Source organism: Vombatus ursinus, unplaced genomic scaffold, assembly GCF_900497805.2.
Source record: "Vombatus ursinus unplaced genomic scaffold, bare-nosed wombat genome assembly UNPS02010769.1, whole genome shotgun sequence".
Taxonomy (NCBI): domain Eukaryota; kingdom Metazoa; phylum Chordata; class Mammalia; order Diprotodontia; family Vombatidae; genus Vombatus; species Vombatus ursinus.
In genome coordinates, this window is record NW_020950547.1 from 2,958,138 (window position 1) to 2,977,093 (window position 18,956).

The 18,956-nt window shown below is 43.0% G+C and overlaps 1 protein-coding gene across 5 annotated transcripts in view; it reads left to right on the top strand.

Annotated features, from left to right (window-relative positions):
* Positions 1–18,956, top strand: part of R3HDM2 (R3H domain containing 2) — a 149,632-nt gene that overhangs the window by 116,323 nt on the left and 14,353 nt on the right. For 3 of the 5 annotated variants that reach the window (XM_027855027.1, XM_027855030.1, XM_027855029.1), the window contains 4 exons: positions 759–790; positions 889–942; positions 5,932–6,164; positions 7,445–7,623. In XM_027855027.1, the coding sequence (XP_027710828.1) occupies positions 759–790; positions 889–942; positions 5,932–6,164; positions 7,445–7,623 (498 nt within the window). The remainder of the gene's footprint in view (positions 1–758; positions 791–888; positions 943–5,931; positions 6,165–7,444; positions 7,624–18,956) is intronic. The other 2 variants (XM_027855028.1, XM_027855031.1) reach the window with 1 other exon arrangement.

Genomic DNA, 18,956 nt, shown 5'->3' on the forward strand with positions numbered 1-18,956 from the left:
GCTGCTGCTGCTGCTGCTGCTGCTGCTGCTGCTGCTGCTGCTGCTGCTGCTGCTGCCTTCACCAGAGCTTCTAAGCTCTAGAAAGGGAATGCTATCCTGCTTGGGTTTCTCTCCAGTGCCTACCCATCTCAGTGGCTAGACATTGTTAGTACCGCTGTGTACCACTGTTGATCACATGTCCAGAGGAGTCCACCTTGATGCTATTTATTTGACTTAGGATTTTCTCTAGATGCTGGAAGGTAGCTTCTCCTCCTTCCCCTTGTTCCACTAAGCCTCTCTGGGTGTCATCAGGGCCACTCTCCTTTTGGTCAATGTAGTAGATGGAGATAGAATGGCCATTGAGGGTGCTTCCAAATCACCTGAGTCTTCCTCCATTCCTCCATAACTCACATAAGAAGCCAAATCCATAGTTTAGTAAGCCCTGTGTAGCCCCTGGGGGATCAAGGACAAAACAAGATAGTTAGATATACCTTCCTCTTCTCCCTTTTCCATTCCTATTCCTTACCAACCTCTGTCATCAGACAAATGCTTAGGGAAGCATTCCAGATCTTAACATATTCCCATTAAAGATCCAAAGTTAGAGTGGGTGTGTGGGTAAGGGTTCCCTTGCCCCCTTTTCTCATTTAAGATCGCACTGGTGGGGGTGAGCTCCTTTGGTTTGAGAACCTTGGGTATTCAAAGTGTTTTGGACGCCCTTTTTCACATGTGCCATGCTGTTTTCTTATAAGTTATTTTCCGTTTTCTCCTCCCCCACCTAGACTGGCCAGAACGGATATCTAAATGACATCAGGTTAGTACCACTTAGCATGTTCCCTGCTTCACACTGAGCTTTGTCAGCAAGGATAATGTAATCCTGTAATGATGCTTTTCTTTGATGTTAACCAACAGACTCTCCAAAGAAGCCTTTTCTTCTAGCTCTCACAAAAGAAGGCAGAGTTTTAGGTACCTGTGTGTGTTCCTCCCCCCTCCTTTTTTTTTTTTTGGCCATAATCTGTTCACCAGAGTGAATTTGCACCATGCATGGCTGCTTGTGGAATTGTTCAACCTGTGGTATTTGCAGTATTGGATTTCTTCCTCTTCCTTTCTCCCTCCCCTCTCAAAAAAAAAAAATAAAACAAAAAACCACACTGACACAATTCCTACTAAATTATATTATTTCTGATTAAATTTTAAGCCCTGGATAGGTAGGTGAAAGGGACTGGAAGAGTCTCCTGCTTCTCTTGTGTCCCTAGAAAAGCTACAGGAATTGAGTGAAGTGGATGCAATTAACACATTTATTTCTTTGAGGAAGGATGAAATATGTCTTCTACAGATAACAGTCTTGAATTTGTGGAAGGATTTGGGGAGTATATTCTTGGTTCGGTAGAAGAGTAGGTTGTAGAGTCTTTAAGAAGAGAGACTCCCAAACCCCTGCCTTCTAATTAGTCTGTCTGGGATTATTTGTGAATAGTTCCCCCTGGAGGCAAGGGAAGACCAAATAGCCTCTGGAAGGGCCTACCTGCCCCAGGGTGAGCCGAGAGCATGTTCTTTATGTGGTTCTCTTTCTCCTACGCTTCAATCGCATTTAGTGCTGGTGAATGATGCCGGATTGGCAGCCCCAGAGCCTGGTGCCCTCCCTTTGTCCACAGAGCAGGTACAGCATGAGTTTCTCCCCTTCGCTGTGGTATCTCAGTCCCACCCCAGCAGGGTCCATTTATGGGAGGGGTAATGGGAGAAGCCGTTGCTCTAGGTCATGTCCCTATGTCAGTGTTTCCAGCTCATTTCACATAAAGGACTGGCTACTGGATTCAGCCACTTGTTTTTGATCATCTTTTTTGTGGTATGCTCTTCCCATTTTATAAATGAGAAGATTTCATTATAAAGTTGAGATCTCTTCCTATAAAGCACTATAAAGTTAGGCTTTGGACCCAGATAGTTTCCAAATGGTGGGCAGCTAGGTGGTGTAGTGGATAGGGTGCCAGGTCTGGAGTCAGGAAGACTCATCTTCCTGAGTTGAAATCCAACCTCAGACACTTACTAATTGTGTGATCCTGGGCAAGTCACTTAACCCTGTTTGCCTCAGTTTCCTTATCTGTAAAATGGGCTGGAAAAAAGAAATGGCAAACCACTTCAGTATCTTTGCTAAGAAAACCCCAAAATGGGGTCATGAAGAGTCAGACACGACTGAAAAACAACTGAACAACAATTTCCAAATGGTACCTACGATTACATTCCCCTCGGATGTGATTTCCACCTTTGATTGGCATTCAGATTGAGTCCAAGCTGCATAACCAAATGGAATTCGTATAATTGAAGTTGAATTGGAAAGGATGTGGAGTTTTTCTGGACCATCCCAAGCTTCCTGTGCGTAGGGTCTACCCCAAAGCCTTCATTTATAGGAAGCTTTTGAATAGTGTTGGGGATTGGTAGTGGGGTTCTTTTATCTAGCTCCTGGTCCATTCCTCAATTCAGATTCATTAGATCCTGCATCACCTAAGTTCCTATTCAGGGTTATTTTTCACAGAAAATAAGTGTGAGAGCCTCTAACTAAGGTGCCTCTAAGATGGTTCTGGATTCTGGAAGCCCAGAGTTATTTTTCTCAGAAGACACTGCAAATCCTTTGGACAAAGAATGGTTTAATAACATTATCTTACATTTGTGTAGCAATGTATAATTTTCAAAATACATTAATATTTGATTGTACCAGTGTTGTGAGTTAGGCAGGGCAGGTATTATTTTCTGTATTTTACAGGTGAGGAAACTGCGGCTCATCAAGGTTAGTGACTTGCCTAAATTTATAGAGCTACTAAGTGGCAGAGCTGTTATTCTAACACAAGTCTTCTGACTAGGATAGAGTGCTTTTTACACTACAACATTTTGCCCCTCTCCAAGCCCTCAAGTCTCCTCTTTGAGTGTTCTTTTCTGATACCTAATTAAGATTGACTGATTAAAACTCTACTATACTATGTGGCATTACACTTAAGGAGAATAACTACATGAACCTGTGAGCAGGCATAGCCCCTGACTTCCTATCAAACCTTCTCTAGCTATAACTTTTTATCAGGAATTTTGATTAAAGATTTACATCCCTGAGCATGCAGTTTTATAGGTTCTGAGAAGGTGACTTCTTACCATTCTAGAGTATCAATAATGATGTTCAGATCTCCAGTGCTCAAAAGCATCAATCTGACTATTAGCCCCCCTGCTTCCTGTTTTCCATCATCCGCCTCCCTTACCCACACTCCCAAAAAGTGTTTGGGAAATAAGTGCAGAGAGACAGAAGTCTTGGATCTAGATTAGCAGTAACTGGGGCAACTCCCCAAACTCCTGGCTAACTTCTCATCCTGACTCTGTCTAGATAGACTACATTCATTAGTGCTAGGGGGGGAGTTGCTGGGCCCCTTGCTTTTTGTTCCAAATACTTCCTGCCTCTCACCCTGCTATCCTGACCATTTTAAATTGAGTTTAAGTTTAACATTAAACCCATTTCCAGAAACTAAAACCAGCACCTGATTTATTTAGTCTAAAAGAAGTGTGATCCCTAGACCAATGCTCAGACAATAATATTGTAATCTAATTGTAGCCGTCAGTTTTATTCTCTGCCCACTTTTTTAATGGTGCACTGAAGCAACGGTTCTGCATCTGGGCCCGGTAGGACGTAAGTTGTGGTTGTGGAGGGAGGACGTTGAGACCTTGTCCTGGCCAAAATTCATCTCAGCTTCTTTGACCTTCATTGGGGTTTTGTTTATAACTCAGGGTGTGTCTGGCACTTGTGGGCTGGGGCTGCTGCTGAAAGATTATAATGATTCTGCTAAGCTTGATTCCAAGCTCCCCCAACACTAGCTTCATTTCAGCACTCTCAAATATTTCCCTCTGGTTCTGGGTTTGATGTTCTGAGAACAGCTACACTAATTCTCCAACTTCATGCAGAGCAGGTAGGTGGATGGCAGAATTGTTGCAGGAGATGGCAGTGTTTGATTGGTTTAGGTGGAAGTGGTCACAAGGGCTGGTTGCCTTCTAAGGAACTCTGCCTCTGTCCGTAAAATTCAGACTAGATGTTCTCACACACACGTTCTCTCTTTTCTCTGTACCTCACCATCTCTTTCTTCCTTTTCCTCTCCTTTTCTCCCACTCTCCCTCTCTTTTTTTATCCGTTTCCCTCTTCCTCTCTTCCTTTCTATTTTCCTCTGTCCCTTTCCCTTTCCTTTTCCATCTTTCCCTTTTTCTGTCTCTCCTGTTCTTTTTCTCTTTCCTTCTCCATTTTCCTTCCCCTTTTCTTCTCTTCCTTTCCCTCTCTTCCTTTATCTCTTTCTCTCTGCTTCTCTTTTCTCTTTGCCTCTCTTCCTTTCCCTAGTCCTCTTTTCCTTCCTCCCTTTCCTTTCGCTTTCTCTTCTTCCTCTTTTGTTTTTTCCTTTCCCTTTGCCTCTTTGTTTCTCTTTTGCTTTCTTTTCTGCTTTCTCCTCCTTTCCCTCTTTTCATTTCTTTCTTTCCCTTTTCCTCCCTCTATTCTTCCTTCTTTCTCACCCTCTGTTAGGTCCCTTCTTGGTCTTCCTTTTGCTGTTAGCTCTTTTCTTGCTACTGACTTTGATTATATCACTCCACACTGATTATACTTCTCTCATATTTCCATTCTTCCTGACTCTCCCTGACATAGATGGAAATCCTAAGAAAATAGAGGTGCTTCTGCAGTCCTTGAAAGACCCTGCTCACAAGCCTGGCCCTCTGGTCAAATATTCAAGGGACATGAGGCTCTTTTTTTTTTTTTAAAAACGCATGACAGTCTCTGAGAGAGAAAGTTTTATCAGGAGCCTTCGTTGTCTGGCAAGGGGTTGGACCCAATTCTGGCATACCTGCTTTAACAGATGGCCAAACTAAGGATAGGACTTTTGACCCCACTGAACATCTGGGCAAGGGTGAGGGAAATTGGAGTCATTTGTGTAATGCTTTATAGTTGAAGTTCAAGTTATGCCCTAAAGTGAGACAGTTTCTTGGGTACCAACAGATTGGGGCTGTATATTTTGGTTGAGGACAAATGCCCTCCCATTTGCTCTTATTATCTCTTATCTCCAATTCAGATATGCTATTGATGATGAGAAGAAAATCCCTGGCACTTGATAGCCTAATGATAGGGGACCTTCAGTGGTTGGGAGGTCAGTAGGAATTAGGCTTTTCAATCTAAACTTAACATTTTAGATTGGCAAGAAAGCCCTGCTCTTTCTGTCATTTAAAGTAGAACAACAAAAAAAATACCTTTCCCCCCCATAACTGTCCTTGTTCTTTTGACTGGGGGTATAGTGATGTGCATGAACATGGAGGAAGTAGGCACAGTGTTTCCTCTCCTTGTTCTGAGTCCCAGAGAGAAGTTTGTTTGATTCTACTTGGCTGGAAGTCTTTGGAACCAATTGTGCCCAAATCTCCATAGATAGTAGATGCTATTAAGTAGGCTGGGCCAGGTCCCCCAGTGCCAGACCAATAGGCACCTCCCCAACCCCTCAGAAATGGTCATGATCTGGACCTTTGCCGGGTTTTGGATCTGGGAGTTACACAGGGAACTTGCTAGAACTTTACTCTTTCGCATCGTTGTGACTGGTCCACTTGCAGACAGGAGAGCTCTTCCCCTGGTCCACTAGCCCATCTGTTCCTCCATATGGGCATTTCCAGAAGGAGACAAGAGGTTAAAGCTAGTCTCTGGGGTTTGTGTTGTATCCCAGCCACTTCTGTTAGATCAGTCACCAGTTCTCTCTCTCTCTCCCAGATTTGCCCTTCTGCTCTTTGTTGCCACTCTTGGTCTTGTTCTGTCTGCTCCCATCAAGCCTCAATCAGCTGGCCAGCTAACAGGAAATCAATGTGCCCGTCTTCATTGTTCTCAAAAAGAACAGAAATAAGCTCTCCCCTAGCTCTTATGTCAAGGTGGTGGGGTGGGGGGCATTCTGACCACTGTGGTCTCTGCAGGGGGAACCGTGAGGGGCTGAGCCGTACCTCGAGCAGCCGCCAGAGCAGCACAGACAGCGAGATCAAATCCCTGGAGCCCCGGCCCTGGAGCAGCACAGACTCAGATGGCTCTGTCCGTAGTATGCGGCCACCTGTTACCAAAGCCAGCAGCTTCAGTGGGATCTCCATTCTCACCCGGGGTGACAGCATTGGGAGCAATAAAGGAGGGAGTGCAGGAAGAATCTCCAGGCCAGGTACTACAGCCACCCTTCCCTAAGCTTCTGCATCAAAGCCAGCTCTTCTGAAAACCATCCCTAGCATCTGCCTACAACAGAACAGTGGGTCCAGTCTTGAAAACCTAACAGCAGGGACAGAAGAGGCATTCCCTTTACTTTAAAGCCCACTGCCTGATTTCCATCAGACCCCAGTCATGTGATGAATCCCACTGCCTTATTAGGCCCTGTCACTTTATCTGCTGTCCCGACTGAGGAGGAGCACCTCTGCTAGTCCACGGTTTAGCTTATAAACCAAGCTATGTAGGAGAGCTGGTTTTGGGTGTCTTCTCTGTCACTTAACGTGTGTTTCTCTTGTGAGCCCTGAGATGATAGTGGCTACGTAGAACAGGGATGGCAACAATCTTAGCTGTGTACCTTGTGACTGATTGGAAGAAATAGAGCTGTTATAGGACTTCAGGGAGCCCAAGCATTCATGTCCCTTGGAGTCCTGACCATTAGGAAGAAGGAAATTTCTCTTGTGTACCCCCAACACCTACTGTGCAGGCCATGGTCATAAAGGGGCCCATGGCTTTTTCCTCCACTGTTACACATTCTCCTGCCTTCTCTTCTCCCTATGTCTGTTGAGCATATAAACTAAGAGTTTTAACCTTTACTACCCACTGTTTCCCCTGATACCTAATCATCTCCGGAAAGTTGGTCAACTATGGCCTGAAGTTTGTTCTCCAGGTCTTGTTTCTAGCTTAGATTCACAGTATTAAAAAGTCTACCATTGAAATCTGCTGTCTTGGAAGAGCTTCTGCCTAGGCCCTTGTCTTGCCAATGTGAGCTAATCTGAAATGGGGAAAGAGAATTTGGAGGGGAGGGGTTGTACACATAAATGTACCAAGAGGAGCAGACTTGCCTTCTCAGCGTTTCTTTAAACATACTTGATGGTAGAAAGGAAACCCAAGAGAAGCCAGGGCTCTCGTGGGACCAGAAGCCTGGGTAATACATTGCAATCCTTCCCTGGACATGGGAGGGAATGGCACTTATGTTCTGAGGCTGCCTAATTGCTCTTGACATTACCCACCAGCTTCACATCTGGTTCAATCTCAGAACCACACACTGATGACAGAGCAGTTCCCCTCCTCTGGGAGGTGAGTGATCGCTCCCATCAGCAGGTGAACTGAAGTGAATCTGTGCCATTGCAGAGATATTTGAGGGAGGGATGGGGAGACAGTGGGGTTGATGGATGAGGAGGACAGAGCTATGGCAGGATTAGTTTGTGTTCATTGCTTTGTGTCTCATCTGTGCTTTAGGTTTAGCACTAGGTGCCCCAGAAGTGTGCAACCAGGTCACCTCATCCCAGCCTGTCCGGGGCCTTCTCCCTTGTACTACCCAGCAGCAGCAGCAGCAGCAGCAGCAGCAGCAGCAGCATCCAGCTCTCCCACCCACACCCCAGCAACAGCCACCCTTGAGTAATCACATGATCTCACAGGTGAGTCACCGCTTAGTGTCAGAGGCTCTGTTTGAGGCAGGCTGTGAAAGTACAGTTGGTACTGTGGGCGGCAGGAAGGATCATTATTTGGAAAAATGCTATTCCTCTTCCTCTTTGTGTAGGGGGAGTGGGGAGGGTTGGACAGAGAGCCCGCAGCCTGGTTTTTCCTGCTGCCTTATTTCTCCCTTTAGGCTGAAAGAAGAGGTTCCTCCTTTCCATCCGTTATTCCATCTTTTTCCCTCGTCCCCCTCCCCTTTCACATCAGGATGGCAATTTGCACATTGTATCCAAATTTAGTGCTTGAAAGGAACACTGTACTCCCACCTTGGCCTGACTGAGCCTCAGACTGTGTCTATGTGGGGGAGATAAGGAGACAGCGCCTCAGGTCTTCCAGAACAGCTCTAAGAGAGAACACTGCAGCACCAAGTGTTTTCTCAGGGCCTCCCCCCTTTGGTTGAGCTGTGGGACATTGGTAGCTCCTGGCATGTGAATGAGCCTGACATTAACTGGAGAGCACTAACTGAAGAGCCAAGGAACAGCTTGGTCCTGCGCTGCCTAGTGTCCCCCAGATTGGGCATTCTATTTCCTGTCTCTGTCCTTTTGCACAGGCTATTTATTTATTCCTGTGCTTGTTTGTTCTCTCATTTATTTGTTTGTTTTTGTGCCACATTTACTTACCTGTGTCCCCTTCATCCCCAGTAGAATGGGAGGTCCTTTGTGGCATGGCCACTTTTGTATTTATCTTAGCATGACAGAAAAGCAGCCTAGCTTAAGGATAGAATCTCGGACTTGGGATCAGGAAGACCTGGGTTCAGATCCCACCACAGATTCCACCTGTGGAATCCCTTCAGCTCCCTGTTCCTCAGCTTCCTCATCTGTCAAATGAGGGGGAGAACTCTGTCCCCTCTTAGGATAATCTAGGATTCTGTTAGGATATAATTAGGATCCTGTGCACACTGTTTAACATAGAGGCTCTGAGAGCTCTTCAACTCAAAACAATTAACAGATCCACCATGTGCCTAGTGTTTGAACTGAGTCTTACAACTAAGATCATCACCTGGGGTCAAGATCCTGCAGTATTCTGCCAGAGTTTTCTCTCTGGGTTGAGATGTCCTTATATCTGCTAGCATTTATACAGAGCTTTATCTGTGTTATCTCATTTGATCCTCAGAAAAATCCTGGGAGGTGCTGTAGTTACTGTCATTATGCAGATAAGGAAACTGAGGCTGAGAGGGGTTAAGTGACTTGCCCAGGGCCACGCAGCTAGGGTGTTTCTGAGGCAGGATTCACACTCAGGTCTTCTTCCTGACTCCAGGTGCAATGCTCCGCCACTGGGCCACCTAGCTACCTACATCTCCTTTGCTGTACTTTACTTTTCATCTACCAGGCTTTCCACTCCTTCCATCTTCTCCATGCTAAGAACGTATTTCCTTCAAAGTGAAACTTGGTCTTAGAGGGATGAAGTTGTCATGTATATCTTCTCCAGGTACTTAAAAGCAGTTCTTAGGAACTGTTGTCCCCTTTGCAGGCAGCAGGTAGCCCAGAGTTGGAATACCTAAAATCCTCTAGACTTATTTTCTTAGTTCTAGCACAATTAGCACTCAATATAAGGAAAAATTAACAATTAGAACTAACTAAAAGTGGATCTGGCTACCTTGGAAGGTAGTGAATTCCCCGGGTGAGGTCTTCAAGTGGAGACTTAATTGACCATTGAGGGATGTTGTAGAGAGGGTCCCTGTTAGGTATTGTATTAGATCGCCTATGAGGGCTCTTCCAGCTCTGAGAATCTGTGATTCCTTCCTGTCAGTGAGCTTCCCTCCTTCATGTGCATGTCTGTTAGTCAGGAGTTTCAGTCTGTTAGTTTTTCTCTGCTGTCTCTTTCTAGCACTGTCACTGCCTTTTTCACTTGGGCTTGCCTCATCTCACTCACAAAGACTCAGTATGTATGTTTTTCTGTGTGCATTCATATGTGTCTTTCATTTAATTTCATGGGTGTGTTTAGGCATCTTTCTGTGTGTGTCTGTCACTTTCTGTCTTTTCTTTTTTTATGACTTCTATTATGGCTGATCTTTAGACAGGATTTCCAGGCCCCCAAACCTCGAGTGTCTGTGTAATTTCATCTGAAATAAGTGTACTTTAATGAAATTTCATCCTCACTACTGCCTCTACCCATTCCCCAAAATAGAAAAACATGGGGAGGGATAAAAAGAGAGACTAGCAGTAATGGATCTGAGAAAGTATTAGAATGTCCATGTGACTGAGAAAGTATTAGAATGTCCACACCTCTGTATAAGTTCTGTCCCCACTGAGTTCTCAGAGCCTTAATTCATTTACTGATTCTTTATTCCACTCCGATGTATCTGATGTCTGTCCCTTTTCCACTACGCATCTGTGACCCTAGTTGAGTCTCATCAAGCCTATTGCAACAGCCTCCTAATTAGATTACTAGTATTTAATCTCTCTTCTCCAATCTATACACCTTCCACACAACTGCCAAAATAATCTTCTAGGGGCAGCTAGGTGGCACAGTGGTTAGAGCACCAGCCCTGGAATCAGGAGGACCTGAGCTCAAGTCCAGCATCAGATATTTACTAGCTCTGTGACCCTGACTGCCTCAACAAAAATAATCATCTGAACGCACAAGAGCGTGTCACTCCTTTGCTCAAGAAACTTCAGTAGCTCCCTGCTTAGGGAGCTTAAGACACTGCTTAGTGTCTTACTTAGGACACAGTAATCAAATTGACATTGCTGTTGCCTTTGGGAAGCTCATAACAATCTTAACTGCTTTGTGGCTCCCCTGTGACTCAAGAATTCCTGGCATTCTGAGTCATAGATAACTTAGACCAAAGCTCTCTTTCCTGGCCACCAGGCCCTGGATGGATAGATATTCTTCATATCCATCCATGTCAGCCCTATTCCTCTCAGGTCTCTATCCAGCTCTACCCTCTGCTTCCACTGTACCTTGTACAAACCTCCTTCTATTTTTAACCAACTCCCTTTCATGTTGGACCTCTTCCTTTCATGCGATTTCCATCTCTTTGCAGTCACAGAAAACTGACTATCCCCTCATAACACTTTATCTCTAGCAATCCTCTCCAGTACTTGGTGCACCTTTTCTCATGCCCTGATGCATACATGGGGCCAGGAAGAAAAAGAGACATACTTCTTGCTCCTCACTAGCACCCAGGCCCTCCCCCTGCCACTTTGACTCAGCAACCTCTCCTGCTTTAAGGTTCACTCCTTTCAGATATTTCATCCCGTCATATCCTGATGGCTCTGACCTGCTAGCCCCAAGGTCGTTCTGTTCTCTAGGAGTGCTCTATGTGGCTCACAGTCTCTCTCTCCACACTAAACACTGTCCTTTTACTTGGGGATTTGTTAAATCCCCTCATATTTCCTTACTTTCTAGTTTATTATCATCCTCAGCTACTGTTATCTATACTTTTACTCCACCCCAGCAGTATGAAGGGATGATGTTACCCTTGAACTCATCATCCTCACAGTCTATAATTCTGAAATTCCAATGGCTAGTCAGACATAACTTTCTGTCCTTTTAGCTCTTTTTATGCCTCACTCCTCTTAAAATCGTTGTATGTCCTCATTTCAATCTCCAGGCACTTGACCCCTCCCTACTTTACCCTGCTCTGGCCTTACTTTTCTACCTCAAAAATGTCCATTTTAGTCATCCAGTTCAGATTTATGTTGTCCTTGACCCTTTGGCCCTGTTGTTCTGCTGTGTGACCCTGAGCAAGTCATTTAACCCTTTGCCTCTATTTCATCATCTGTCAAATGAGGATAATAACAGCACCTGCTTAGTAGGGTTGTTGTGAGGCTAAATGAGAAAATATTTATAAAGCACTTTGTAGACCTTAAAAATACTATGAGGTCATTATTACTATCATTGTCATTACCTCAACACTTATTCCTTTTCTTGCTGTAGTCCTAGATTCCTCATCCATCTACCTTTTCCACTCATAATGAACATCTAGAAAGTCATACGCCATGTTGATTGAGTCCACTACAAATGTGTTATCTGTTCCAAACTGGTTCCTCACTTCTGCACTTCAGTAAATAGACTTTTCTTTGATCGACTCCGTGGTCTTTTCTACTGGAGATGTTCCATACTTTCTCTTCTCTCCTGAAGCCATGTACTCTTCCACTTTCCCCTTTCCTCTTTCTTCTCTGCAGAGTACCTTACCTAATACTTCACTGAAAAAATGTAGGCCATCCATTGTAAGCCTCCTCTTCTCCCAAGTTCCCCACTTCAGATCACATTAGCGTCATTTCCTCTTCTCTCCTCTTGTGCTTCAGTCCATGATGAAGAGGTCTCCTTTCCTTGTCAGTGCCAACACCATTATGCCCTTGATCCTATCCTTTCCTGGAATTTGCCCCTTCAATTATTCCCACTTTATCCCTGATTTTAAATCTCTTCTTATCCGCTGGCTCCTTCTTTGCTGCCTACAAACAAGACAAAATTCCCCACCAGTCTTAAAAATAAAAAACTTTCACTTGAATCTCTCAAGCTGTCTTCTGTATTTCTTCTACCTTTTCACATTCACTCTTTTAGGAAAGAAAACTCTACACTCAGTTGCCTCCCCTTTCTCACCTTCCACTCACTTCTTAACTCCTTGCAATTTGGCTTTCTGTTCCCTACCATTCTCCTGAAGCTGCACTCAGTAAGGCCATCCTTTTCTCAGTTCTCCATCTTCTTGTTCTTTCTTGTTAATTCCCTATCCTCCTGGATCTTTTCTCCTCCCTGGGTTTTTATAACACTTCTGTTGTGGTTCTCTTCCTGCCTGAGATCTCTCTCAGTCTCCTTGGCTGGTTTGACATCCACATTCTGTACTTTACTCAAGATCCTTCCTCATGGTGATCTCAGGAACTCCCAGGTTGATGCAAACGACTCTCAGATTTACATATTGAGTTCTCCAAAACTCCCCAAACTTATTTCCAATATTTGTACCTTTGCATATGCTGTTCTCTGTGCCTGGAATGCACTTCCTCACTGCTTTCTCTTTGAATCTCTTGTCCCCTTCCAGGCTCAGCTCATGTGCCATTTAATACCAGAAACACTTCCCTTAGTTGTTAGAGTTCATTCCCTTCCCGTATTTTCATGTACATATTTATTTGGTTATATAATGTGTCTTCTCAATAGAAAGTAAATTCCTTGAAGATAGGAGCAGTTTTTCGTCTTGTTTTTTTATCCTTTACATCTGACACATAGTAGGCATTTAATAAATGCTTGTTGGGTTAGATTAGGTCTTCACTGTGTTCTATAAATCAGGCTTAAGAAGCCTATGGAATTTTGCCTCCAAATGGCACCTGGGACATATGTGGCATTAGCACTTTTCTTTATATGTCCTGCTTTCTTTTACCTCTCCGTTTCATTTCTCCCAACTTTTTTCCCCCTGACTCACACTCCCGTTTTTCCCCACTCTCTCATGACCAGTATCCCAGGTCATTACATAACATTGCTGGTAACACTCAGAACTATAGTGGTTGCTGACCCTGGAATAAGTCACTGTTCATTGTCTACCAAATGCATGGTATTGCAGATGTTTGAGGGAAAGTACATGATTCCTCGGGCTTAATGTGGGAGGACTGTTTTATTTAAGATTTTTTTTTTTTAGGGCAATTGGGGTTAAATGACTTGCTCGGGGTCACACAGCTAGTAAGTGTCAAGTGTTTGGTCTGAGGCCAGATTTAAACTCAGGTCCTCCTGACTTCAGGGCTGGTGCTCTATCCACTGCGCCACCTAGCTGTCCCTATTTAATAAGATTAATTAAGTTTTATTTTCACTTCCACTGACAAGTTTAGATTTTAAAATATATAAAGAAAAACATATTGCTTCAATGAATCTGTGATCTTATTATTAATATGTGTATTCTTCCCAATCCATCTGCCTTCTCATACTACTTTTTATCTGTATCCTGTAAGTCCTCCACAGGAGCCCTTTGTCTATATCTCTTGACATTATGTGAGAGGAATATTTGGGTTTTCCAAGAGTTATCCCTTGCTCTCAACATATGATTGGCCTCTACCTCCTTTTTCCATATTATAGCTCTCTTGATGATATTCTTTACACCTCTTAAAGAGTTTCATAATTGATTTTCTTCTGCAGCTTAGTCACACCTACTGTGCACCTCTCCATTGTTCTTTGGGTGATTTTCAACTTTTATTCTGTGGAGATTGATGTATTACATGATTCATTCCCATACTGCATCCACCAGAAGATCTTGATATTAAAATGATTGACCTTTGTTTCAGGGAGCTTAGTGGTCATTAAAAGCACTGTGTACAGTTTCTTAAATTCAGCCCAACATTCCTCTGTCCAGTTCCGGACCCAGTTCATTTGTCCATCTGTCCAAGATATCTTTACTGGCAGACCAGCTCTCCATCTGACTTCATAGCGTACCTTGGTAAAAGTATTCTTTCTGTACTTAATTTTTTGCTTGTGAATGGATAAATAGAACATTTATTAAGTACCAGCCAAAGTGCTAAGTGCTTGTAATACAAGTACAAGCAGGCCTGTCTATCAGTCTGATAAGTAGTATGTTCTGTATTCTTCAGATTTTCTTATAATATCTCTTTAAATCTAGGTCATATATCCATTTTGACCATATCTTGGTAAATGATGTAAGATATTGGTCTATGCCCAATTTCTGCCATACTGCTTTCCAGTTTTCCCATCAGTTTTTACCAAATAATGAATTCTTATCCTAAAATATTCTTTACTTGTCAATTACAAGGTTACTATATTTATTTGCTGCTGTAAATTATATATCTACTCTGTTTCCATGCCAGATAGTTTTGACAATTACTGCCTTATAATGTAGTTTAAGATCTGATACTGCTAAACCTCCTTCTTTTACTTTTTTTTTGTTGTTGTTAGTTCCTTTTATATCCTTGACTTTTGTTCTAGGGCACAGTACGGTGTGAAATGGATAATTTCAGTTACGTGAAATTAAAAGTTTTTGTGCATATAAAACAAATGTAGCCAAGATCAGAAGGAAAACAGAAAATTGGGGGAAAATTTTTATAGACAGTTTCTCAGATAAAAGTCTCATATCTCAAATACATAAAGAACTTTGTCAAATCTATAAGAATACAAGTCATTCTCCAGTTGATAAATGGCCAAAGGATATGAACAGGCAGTTTTCCGGTGAAGAAATCAAAATAAGTTATAGTCATATGAAAAAATGCTCTAAATTATTGATTAGAGAAATGCAAATTGAAACAACCTTGAGATATCATTTTACACCTACCAGATTGGCTAAAATGATTGAAGGGGAAAGCAACAAATGTTGGAGGGAATGTGGAAAAATTGGGACATTAATTCAATGTTGGTGGAATTGTAAACTGATCCAGCCATATTGGAAAACAATTTGAAATTCTTCTCAGGAGAGCAGAAGTTAATTTGGGGGAAAAGGAAAAGAACCTATATGTTATAAAATATTTATAGCAGCTCTCTTTGTGGTGGCAAAGGAACTGGAGATTTCGGGGATGCTTGTCAGTTGTGGTATACAATTGGTGCTATACAATACAAGTTGTGGTATGTGATTGTGATAGAATACTATTGTGTTATAAGAAATGATGAGCTCGATGATCTTAGAAAAACATGGATAGACTTTCACGAATATTGAAGAGCGAAATGAGCAGAACCAAGAAAATGTTGTATACAGTAACAGTAGTATGGTTTTAAGAACAACTTTGAACGAAAAAAATCATTTTGACTATAAATACTCAAATTAACTACAAAGGACATATGAAGGAAGATGCTATCTGCATCCAGAGAAAGAACTGATAAATAGATGTATGTAGAGAATAATTTTACACACATACATACATACGCACACATGTGTGTTTGATGGTAGCCATTTGGGGGCAGGGGGAGATTTTACATGTTAACTTTATTATATATTTTAAAGGAATAGCAAGTTGTACATAATAATTTAGTTTCATGTGCAATCATCTTTTTTTTATTATACTGTTGTGGAAATGCATGTTTTATTCCATAAATTAAAAATAAAATAAATAAAAAATTTAAAAATACAAGCAAGCAAAATTGTCCCTGCCCTCCCAAGAGTGTGTATCTAATGGAGCAAGACAGCACATAAAGGGGAGCTGGAAGAAATGGGGAGAAACTCCAGGGAGAGGGAACCAGGAAGTGGTCTGGGTCTAGGTGGGATAAGACAATAGCATAGCTTCTCCAGGACAGCAGGTGGGAGATGAGATGAGGACGATCGTCAGAATGCAGGTGACATTCTTCTCATGTTCTTCCCCTTTGGGGTACTACCTACCAATCATGAGTCAAGTCAAATCAACAAGTATTCATTAAATGCTAGAGATACAGAAAGACAAAATGGTTCTTGCTGTTGAGTTCATAGGCTAATAGATGATACATAATGTAAACACTCCTGTACATAGAAAATACAGACCAGGTAAATTGGGAGATATATTCAAAGGGAAGGCACTAGTATTAAGAGGGATCAAGAAAGGCTTCTTGGAGAAGGTGGCATTTAAACTAAGATTTGAAGTATATTAGGAGTCAAAGACTAGAAAGAAAAGCCTTCTAAGCATGGAGGCTAGCCAGTGAAAATGCTAGTCAGAGGTTGGGGAGGAAGTGTCTTAGGCATGGAATTGTAGAGTAGATGGAGTAGAGTAAAGTGTAAGGAGACTGGAAAGGTATGAAGGGCTTTATAAACCAGAGGGTTTTATATTTGATCCCAGAGTTAACAGGAGCCACTGGAGTTCATTGAATTGGTGGGGATGGGAGTAGGGGGTGAGAATGTATGGCTTGGTCAGAGGTACATTTTAAGAAGATTGCTTCCCAAGTGTAGGCTGAATGGAGGATGGACTGAAGCCGGGAGACTTGAAGCAAGCGTGAGGGGATGAGGACCTGAACTCTCTACAGTGTGGTAGTGTCAGAGGAAAAAACAGGGGATGGTAGAAAGGTAAAATTGGGAGGCCTTGACAAAAGCGTGGATATGGTAGGGAGAGATAATGAGGAGTGCAGGATGACTGAGGGGATGGTAATGGCCTGGTCTGGGTACCATGAGCAGCTACCCCATTGTCCAGGGCTGAGAATGAGACTACAACCACTTTGGCCTCAGTGTGCTTGTAACAGAACTGGGTTCTTGAAAAGGAGCACTCCAAAATTTTGTGCAATAATTTTCTTCAGTTACAGATGAAACCTGGTGACATTAACCAGAATTCCCCAGTAGGTGGCAGGATTGTCCTCTGCATGTCTTTCAGATTCCCAGCATTTGGGAACTTCATTCTTTCGGGTAGGAGATGGGGTAGTCTGGAAGTTGAGATATTATGAGGACCCTCTTCCTATACTTCTCTTAGTTAGGAACACATGGGATTAGAGGACAGTCCCTATCCTATACTTCTCTCTGTCTTAAAGTTTACAAGGGGAAGGAACTAAATTTTCCCAATTGGGCTGAGTTAGGTAGCACAGGGTTGGAGACGAATGTTAATTTTAAAAGATTTTGCACCAAAAGTCTTTAGCACTTTCGATGTTCAGTGCATTATATTCATGATGTGTATTGGAGTAGGCTATTTAGGGATTTGTCTTTAAGACCTGGACATGTATGAGTCAATAGCAGATTAAATAGTTTCCTCCTAGCCTTGCTTTCATTGGAACTCATATATTAGAACCCAAGACTACAGAGTTCTTTCATTTTTTGAGATATTCCAATGTCCTGGCCCAGTCCCTGAAATGTTTCCACTGTCTAAATGCCACCCTCTGCTGAGAAAGGCTTGGGGGAGGAAGAGTGTGGAGCATGGGAATTCTAGCTGCTTAGGCCCTTAATACAGTCAGTCAAAACTGAATATAGAGACCCATCTCTGATTCCCCCCACTTCATCCCCCAAACATAGATTCACATACCCCTTTCTCCATCCACAATTTCATTCTCACTCTATATCACCATTGCCTGGGATTGTAGGTAGAGAAACTAAAGAAATAATCAGAGCTACTGGATGGAAAGAGAAAGAAAAAAGAAAGACCCATCCTTAAAGAAGTGGTTTAGAAACATAGCACGTTCCTGACAAACAAATCCCCTGATTTGAAACCTGTGAAGGTGCAATGGGAACAAAAGCTGTTTGATTTCAACCGGCTGTTGTGTATTTTATTCCTAGATCCTTGCTTGTGTACTGGGGGATCTTTCATATTAACCTCCCAGGCTAAAGCACAGGGCAGCTGTGGAGAAGAAGGAAGCAGCCCCATCCAGTCATTGAATGGGTGGTTTTTTTTTCTTTGTCCTCAGGGGAGGGAGGAGAGAGAAAGAGAGAGAGAATCTTTGTGAATGAGCAGATCATCCAGGAGAGCTCTGGTGTGAAATTGGGACCACAGCAGGGGGAGCCAAGCCAGACCTCCTAATGCTGCCCCTCCCCACCCCCCCCCCCCAAAATTCAGGCTTCCTGCAGCTATATTACAGACAACATAAATAGGAATCTCTCCTCTTCAGAGGAGGCTTTGAGAAGCAAGGTGTATCATAGCAATGCTCCCCAGAAATCATTTATTTAGAAAGCTGTGTATGGAAAAAAAAGAAAAAGAAAGCTATGTATGTAGTAAGAGAGCAGATCGGCTTCTGGCCCAGGGAACCTACTGTAAGATTGTTTGGAACAGGTATATACCCCAGCAGTAGTGTTGGGTGTCCTTTGAGGGGTTCCTCTGAGAAGGTAAGATGAACTTTTTGTCACAGAGACACAGACTGCTCCCAGGTGCCATCCCTGATCCAGTTTTCTGCCTCCTCAGTAGCCTTGCTGTTCACTTGCAATTTCTTTTATGATTAACCTTGTTCCCTTCTTTTCCATCTCCCTTCCTTTCTTCTTTCCTTTCTCTCTCTGTGTTCTCCCCACCCCTAACTGTATCCTTTTCTCTTCTATTCTCTGCATGCCTCTCTACTGGTCCACAGCCAGTCTCAGCTCTGCAGCCCTCTCCGCAGCCTGTTCAATACTCTCCAAGCTCCTGTCCCCAAGTCCTTCTGCCAGTCTCTCCGCCCCAGCAGTACAATATGGTATACCCCATTTCTTTTTCTCATCCCTACCTGTATGTGAACATGTCTGTGTTAGTGTACCCGATCCTGTATTTATGTATATATATTCATGTGTATATCTCCTTGATTAGCACAGGGTGTTTTCTGTCCATCAGGGTTGTTAAAACCTGTGTCCTCTTGAGGATTTGATTTGGGCCAGGCTGCATGCCAGTGGCTGCAGCCTCACTCTTCTGTTAGAAGACAGCTGAATCCTAGGACAGTGGGAAATGGGATTTGACCCCCTGAGCTGTATGAGAAAGGAAAGGGGGTCTGATTCTGGAACAGCCTC